The following is a 7,138-nucleotide window of genomic DNA, read 5'->3' as shown; positions in this document are numbered from 1 at the left end:
TTCATATTTTAATCAAAATATTATGAATTACCTCAAAATATTCATGTCTTATTAAAGATTCATTTAAAAATAATTTGTATAATATTCCTGAGTTAGATTCACGAATATTAAAAATCTGTTCCGAAACTATTTTCTCGGTTGCGATTCGAGTAGGAATGAAAATTCGCGGGCACGAGAAAATCGATATCGATTCAAATGACGCATCGAAGTGAATCGGTTAGCAACGTTTCGCGCGCTCGTGCTCAGCAGCCAAGGAACCGCGTTACATTGTACGTTCTGTCGGTGGCGAGAACTGGATTAATCGTGCTGTTCAGTGTTAAATTGTGATTAATTTGTTAAATAAGTATGTGATCGAGTGTTCGCGTGCAAAAACAATCAGAACTATGTTGGATTACTTTGAATTATCTTGGCAGAACGCGGATTACAGCAGAAGGTACACCGGCGAGGCGGCATCTCACATCAGGGTAAATGAAATATATTGAAATATACGTTGTTGCTCGGTCTTTGCATAAAAAATCTATTTAAATTGCAAAAACGTAACTGATCGATGCTCGTGTTACGTCGAGAATGCCTAAAAAATTAGTCTTGGCCACATTGTGAACATCTCGTCTCTTCTTTGAAGAGTAGCGGGTAAAAACATGAGTGAAGTGTTTTCCGTTTGTTCCGTTTTTCGGCAAGAATGTTGCAGCACAGTAATTTCATCATTGTTACAATTATTGAAACAGTTGTTCGTGCATTGAGAAGATCGACAGATACGAGGTAGGTGAATGATACATAAATATTCATGTATTCTTTTATATCTTATAACATATTTAAACACTTACATCGATTAGATAAAATAAATTGTATATTAGAGATTGACAATTCTCTGGCTTCGTTTCACAAGTTCATTTTACAGTTGTGAGTTTAAATTCAATATAACAATGTTTAAAATTTGTTCATTAGCTGAATACATATATATATACATATATAAATCTCTAGTATGTTTGTTACATATGTTGAACATATGTGTAACTTTGATTCCATTAGAAGCATGTAACAATGCTACTAAGATACTCGAAAATATTTGTTTCAATGATCGTTAGTATAAAAGCCACAGCGAACAGACTTCAGCGCATTATTCTTAAAATACAAAACATATCGTTTATAAAGGAGAATGATAAAAGATATCCATTCATGTCTAACACTTAGCATCGAAAATAATTCAGCCTCGCAATTCGCCGCACTATGAACATCATGCCAATTTTCTATACCTAATGAATCAAGACGTATTTATGCTAAACATGGGACATGAATGCATCTCCTAATTAAAACAATATGTCACTTCTCTGTATGACATTGCCTGACACGTATATGTAGTTTGGATACTAATACAGAAAATATACATTTGTACTACCGTACACTACTCTGAGATCAAACTCTACAGATACAATTTAAAACAATTTTGTGTCGATTAAATCCTCTCTTCAATAATTGCTATTCTTGCAATGAACATTCCTGATGATAAAAAGTTCACAAAGATTCAGCTTCCAGTTCATTAAGTTCTCCAGTCATCCTAAGATAACAGTTCAACTTCAGCTTGAATGTTTTGCCTTGCCTGCTCTTCGTATTTCTCGCGAAATTCCTTCGTGGCAAATATGTTTGGGATCTGCACGAAGTTCTGCAGCACCTAATTTGTAGGATGGGAAATAGTTAGGAAACGTAACAGCTGATTCATGCGTTTAAGAATGCACTTGCCTTTAAACGCAACGCGGTGTACATTGGCTCACTGAGAAAGGAGTATTCCCCACGTATTTTCTCCCTGTAATCTGCATAATTTTCAGCTGATGAACCTAACACAGCCATGTCCAAATCTAAAAAGTAATGAGCGTCTTCACCACCAAAGGCACCGCCAATTTTATGAGCATCAGTACTGTGTGTTGCAGCAACTTTCAAGAGTTCACTAGCCTCTTCTCTTAATTGCGAATCCTGTAACAAATTTCTATTGTTCTTGCCATTCAAGAGAATAATAAAGTATTAGCAGTAGGAAATGATACTTACAGCCGGAATCTCAGCTTCATCTGCAAACGCATTGAAGTATTCCAAATTCTTGTTCTCACCATCTAAAGCTTTAGGATCATATTCAAAGCTATAACACAATTGCAGTTTAATTAACACTCTTCCAGTTTAATTAACACTCTTCCCTTCTTTTCACTTCTGCTGATGTCACTTACTTTTGAAAAAATAAGGCAAAAAGCACAGCTTGTGGATTCTTCAAGTTGTCCTTAACTTCATAATAACAGTTCAATTTTTCACGAAGGGAGTCTAAATTGTGATAGGTACGTTTCTCCTCTGAGTAAGCCTCTTGCAATTTTGTGAACCATGTATCACAGACACTACCGTCCAAACCGTCCGTCGCCTCTTTCCAAGCCTCTTCTATCGATGTCATTTCCTTCTGGAATTGAGTATTTTTCAAAATATTTCTACCCCCTTCGTTTCTATTCCCTTAATTAATTATTACATGGCTTCCAATGAAATGGCAAATGATTTTGCGTACGAACATTACAGACACGATTTAAATCGGCTTAGGTACTCACTGTGTGTTAAATAAGTTAAATAATGTGGTAGTTTAACTTAGAGGTGAAAATCAAGAAACCGTGCTTGTGTCGAAACTCTGATTACCGAAACATAATGCGTCGCTGTGCGGGTGCTCGATGACTGAGCCGGATCTACCCTCGCCTCGATAGAATCAACTCCGCTTCCACTTTATTGATCGGATTGTCTTGGGACGTTTCATCAACGGAACGCAACGCGATTTCTGATTGCCTGCCGAACACGAATATCCATTCGATCAATATATTTTATTTTGAAATGATCGAAGAAGTATTAACTCTAAACTAAGGAGAAAATTTAATCTTTAAAAACTGATTTTCATTTCATTTTTGTCAAGCTTGCGACTAGTTTGTCATTTTGGAATTAACGTTATAACAAATGTATTTGCAATCAGTAATCAGGTTTACACATTGCCCTTTCAAGTAGAATGGAATACTTATCCGTTTCTTGGAATTATACACAATTAAAGGAAAAATATAGTCTTGTCGCTGATCTAATGTATTTTAAGACTTGCCGCCAAGTGGGCAGACAAGTTTACCATTTACCATCATGTACTGACATACTATGGGAGTCCTTAGTATAGTTGGAAATAATTTGAAAAGATGTTTTAAAATATTAAAAAATGAATTGGCTAAAACAGTACATAGATTATAGTACTAATAGTACTCAGTGACAAAGGTTTAGGAAAATGTTATTGAAACACTGGCGTGTCTCTTCAATAGTTTAACCTTCAAATTATATGATAAATTTGGGAAAAATGGATAAAAATACTTTTATATTATTCTACGTCCTCTTCATTGGGCCTTCGTCAATTGCATTATTTTTGTATGGGTTCTTCCCTTTGGTCAATTATGATAATAGTATATCAACAAAAGATGATATACCAAAATTTATAGAAAATGTGAGGTGAGTCAAAACTCATATTTTCAGTAATTTCTTGTCTCACTGCATTATATGTATCTTTTAGAATAAAGACAAATACATTGTATCAGCCAATGGTTAAGAGATTGATCATAATGATTATTGATTCCCTGCGGTGGGACTTTGTAACAGGAATGCCTGTAACTAATAGCTTGATAGCAAATTCTTCAGCTTGTCTGTTACAAGCTAAAGTACAATCGCCAACAGTTACAATGCCTAGAGTAAAGGTGTCACATGTTCACTGAGATCTTTTATATCTACTATATTTTGGGTAGTAAGAAATTAACAATGCCTTGTACAATTCAGGCGATTACTACTGGTATGATTCCAAGTTTCATTGACGTAGCTTTAAATTTTGGAAACAAACCAGTTTCTGGTGATAGCGTGCTTTACCAAGCCAAAGAGGCTGGCCTCAAATTAGTATTCTATGGGGATGATACTTGGATCACATTGTTTCCCTCTGTCTTTGATCGTTACGATGGAACCACATCATTTTTGGTAACAGATTTCACTGAGGTAACTCTGTGCTACTGTCGTTCTTCAAATAACATGTTTCTGGTGTTACATGTAGCGAAATTTTTCAATTCAGGTTGATAACAATGTGACTAGACATATTCGTGAGGAATTGCATGATAAATCTGACTGGTCCATAATGATACTTCATTATTTAGGGCTCGATCATATCGGTCACGTTCATGGACCATTCAGTCCGCTGATAAAAGTGAAACTTGAAGAGATGGACGATGTGATAGCGCAGATTCAAGCTAAGGTTCAAGAATGGGTGGGTGTCGAAGGAAATCAGAAAATGAGATCTGTTCGTAACAATAGAGTAAACTTATTTTCTTCTCCAGAATCAAAATAACGATCCTAGCTTATTTATTATTTCTGGGGATCATGGAATGAAAGATTCCGGTGGTCACGGTGGTTCGACGTTAGCCGAAACCACCGTGCCTTTCATTGCTATCGGTGGAAAATGTCTTCAGAGTAACAATAATCCCAGGGAAATATCGCAAATAGATATCACGTCGACGCTGTCTGTTATTTTGGGCTTGCCTATTCCACATTCCAATATAGGGACCGTTTTCTTGGATACATTGTACGATTTACCCGTATCAAAGAAGCTGTTCGTTCTTCATTACAATGCGAAGCAGATGTTCGATCATTTCCAAAGGCTAGTCGATTATCAAAACGAATGTGAGTAGCTGTGATTAATTAAACAATGAAACAACACGATGGTGCATTTGCTCGTGGTTGCAGATGCATATCAAAAATACTTGGAAGCGATAAAGCTCCATAATGCATGGTTGAATACTAAAAACAATCCCGCCGATACGACAGATGATATCGTACTTTCTTACAAAATAGCATTGCAAGAAATGAAAGGAATTTTAATAAACAGTACAGTGAAATACGATTTCCCAATAATAACGATTGCCATACTTTTCTTGTGCCAAGTAAGGATTGAAACCTCGTTTAATTATCATTCTAAATCATTCTTGTATAGTTTATCAATTATTCCAGATTGCTTGCATCTCAGCAGCAAAAATATCTTCCAGCTCTCCTACATTAAAAAGTGTTTCTTCTTTCATCGTTTTAAACATAGTTTCATGGGTATTCATAAATTATTACTGGCAATGCGAAGGTCCGTCGGTGTTTCATTCGAGGAGCTCAATCACCACTCTAATAATATTATATATAATAATTGTGTTGATTACAAATTCTTATTTACTTGCCAGTATAAGAAGTTTCAATATTTTCGAGGTAAGGAAATTACACGAGTCACAGTTTGTACGACGAACGCGAAATGCATGTAAAATAATTCCTTTTTGACAAATTAGAAGACAGAGTCGTGGTTACTCTTGCTTGGTGCATTGGCACATGCGATTAGCTTCGGTGGTAGTAGCTTCGTGGAGGAAGAACATCAAACTTGGTATTTTTATTGGGTCACAATCCTCACCTTATTATTGTACAATTCCATATCGAAATTCTTCGTCCATTCACGAGCGTAAGCGAATTTTGTCCATTGAAACGCGAAGAAGTTTAGCATGATTAAATTATCCAAATTCTAATTACAGAAATGACAAGAAACATTTCTATAAACATATTATTGTAAAACTTTCACTATTGCTCATTGGGCATAGAATCTTTAGAAAATTAAACAGCACCGGGGACAAATACGCTCATCTCCCAGATATAGCAGGATATTTGCTAGAGCAAGAAAATACTTTGGGCATGACGATTGTCCTTGTCTCTGGTAATTAAGGAAATTACCATTCAGATCAGCACATAGATTCTCATATATTAAAAACTATTTTCTTAGGCCTCGCGCTTTTAACATGGATCGATTTCAATCATGGGGACAAAGAGTACAGACAGAGCTCGTTGATGCTGAATTTAATAGCTAGCTCATGTATCTATCTTCGTCATATGCACAACCATAACGTTGTAAAAATACCATTTTACCCTCACTCGAGGTAAGCATTCTGTTTCCATTAAAAATCCGGATAAACCGGATTCTTGGAAGTCCATCTTTTATTACAGAGAAATTTATGAAGTACAAATATTCTGGGTACTACTCGTTATACATCTATCACGTTACATATACCGTTTGGCATTAGCACAAAAATGTTCTAAGACAATATCTTTACGACTTACATTACATTTCGTTGTACGAACATGGATAATGGTAGCAGCGATGCTCCATCGACCACATAACGTGATACTCCTGCCATTCCAAATAATCTTCAGTAGTGTGATTTGTGAAACAGTAAGAGATGATGTTAAGCAAGAGGTGAATACTTTCTTGTATGCTTGGATGGGCAATGTGTTTTATTTCTATCAGGTAATGTTTTTCGGTGACGTTGAAAAGCGACTGTTTTAATTGCAATGTTAACTTTGACTCGCTACAGGGAAATTCTAACAGTTTAGCTACTGTTGATGTAGCTGCTGGTTACGTGGGCATGCAATCTTACATGCCGTTCGTTAATGGTTTCTTCATAATAATTAATACTTTTTCGGCGCCGGTTCTGGCTTATCTATTACTTATCTATCACACAATCTTACAATATCCTCAAGCGTGAGTAGACTTAGTAATTCTGTTTAAATTATTGGATCGAAATCAATGTTAACATGTCATGATTCATTTTCTTTTAGTACCAATGAGATTTTTGTACAAGTTAGTAAAAGATGTATTACGTGGAGATTTCTACCAGTAGCTGTTTATACAATTATAATCAGTATTCAGCGTCATCATTTATTCGTGTGGTCGGTGTTCTCACCGAAATTGTTGTACGAAGCTGTACATTTCACCGTTCTTTGTTCAATCGTACTTTTCATGCAAATTTTAGTTGTGCTACAAATGATAATAAAAAAATTCGTAGGATGACTTTGCAGTTCTTGTAGTTCTTTTTTAAGGATGTATTGGCTATACAGTCAATCCCAAAAGTTTATGTACCTTAGGAAAACGCATTCCCTATAATTAAAAACAACTCAGACGTCGGAAGAACAATGCTAATAATAAATAGCTACGTGCTAAAAAGTATAGAAGGAAATATCCAATTAAGTATTGACACTGACGAAAATTTTTTTTTCAAAATTGCGAAAAATGCTTCAAATAAAAGTTGTT

At 35.5% G+C, this 7,138-nt stretch overlaps 2 protein-coding genes across 2 annotated transcripts; one reads left to right on the top strand and one right to left on the bottom strand.

Annotated features, from left to right (window-relative positions):
* Window positions 1–779: 779 nt before the first annotated feature.
* On the bottom strand, window positions 780–2,756 carry LOC108626222 (uncharacterized). The gene is made up of 5 exons (XM_018026794.2): window positions 2,577–2,756; window positions 2,214–2,434; window positions 2,041–2,128; window positions 1,738–1,968; window positions 780–1,669 (listed from the first exon to the last, which is right to left on the bottom strand). The coding sequence occupies exons 2-5, from the start codon at window positions 2,426–2,428 to the stop codon at window positions 1,556–1,558; spliced, it is 648 nt and encodes a 215-aa protein (XP_017882283.1). The 5' UTR covers window positions 2,429–2,434; window positions 2,577–2,756; the 3' UTR covers window positions 780–1,555.
* A 127-nt stretch (window positions 2,757–2,883) lies between these two features.
* PIG-G (phosphatidylinositol glycan anchor biosynthesis class G) lies at window positions 2,884–6,996 on the top strand. The gene is made up of 13 exons (XM_018026793.2): window positions 2,884–3,498; window positions 3,560–3,740; window positions 3,820–4,029; window positions 4,103–4,294; window positions 4,365–4,707; window positions 4,771–4,967; window positions 5,035–5,274; window positions 5,352–5,518; window positions 5,589–5,767; window positions 5,834–5,987; window positions 6,055–6,355; window positions 6,423–6,589; window positions 6,667–6,996. Exons 1-13 carry the CDS (start codon window positions 3,332–3,334, stop codon window positions 6,896–6,898), a joined length of 2,730 nt encoding a protein of 909 aa, XP_017882282.1. The 5' UTR covers window positions 2,884–3,331; the 3' UTR covers window positions 6,899–6,996.
* Window positions 6,997–7,138: the final 142 nt, after the last annotated feature.

The sequence above is a fragment of the Ceratina calcarata genome, unplaced genomic scaffold, assembly GCF_001652005.2.
Source record: "Ceratina calcarata isolate Rehan_Ccalc_2016 unplaced genomic scaffold, ASM165200v1 scaffold39.2, whole genome shotgun sequence".
In the NCBI taxonomy this organism is placed as follows: domain Eukaryota; kingdom Metazoa; phylum Arthropoda; class Insecta; order Hymenoptera; family Apidae; genus Ceratina; species Ceratina calcarata.
This window is presented reverse-complemented; position numbering and strand designations above follow the sequence as displayed.

What these genes read in the sequence shown, in the direction of transcription:
- PIG-G (XM_018026793.2), top strand. Translation starts at nt 3,332, where the DNA reads ATGATAAATTTGGGAAAAATGGATAAAAATACTTTTATATTATTCTAC. An exon ending in AGTCGATTATCAAAACGAAT is followed by an intron (nt 4,708 to 4,770) that starts GTGAGTAGCTGT and finishes TCGTGGTTGCAG; the next exon opens with ATGCATATCAAAAATACTTG. An exon ending in GAAGTTTCAATATTTTCGAG is followed by an intron (nt 5,275 to 5,351) that starts GTAAGGAAATTA and finishes TTGACAAATTAG; the next exon opens with AAGACAGAGTCGTGGTTACT.
- LOC108626222 (XM_018026794.2), bottom strand. Translation starts at nt 2,428, where the DNA reads ATGACATCGATAGAAGAGGCTTGGAAAGAGGCGACGGACGGTTTGGAC. An exon ending in TTTGCCTTATTTTTTCAAAA is followed by an intron (nt 2,129 to 2,213) that starts GTAAGTGACATC and finishes ATTGTGTTATAG; the next exon opens with CTTTGAATATGATCCTAAAG. An exon ending in ACACCGCGTTGCGTTTAAAG is followed by an intron (nt 1,670 to 1,737) that starts GCAAGTGCATTC and finishes CCTACAAATTAG; the next exon opens with GTGCTGCAGAACTTCGTGCA.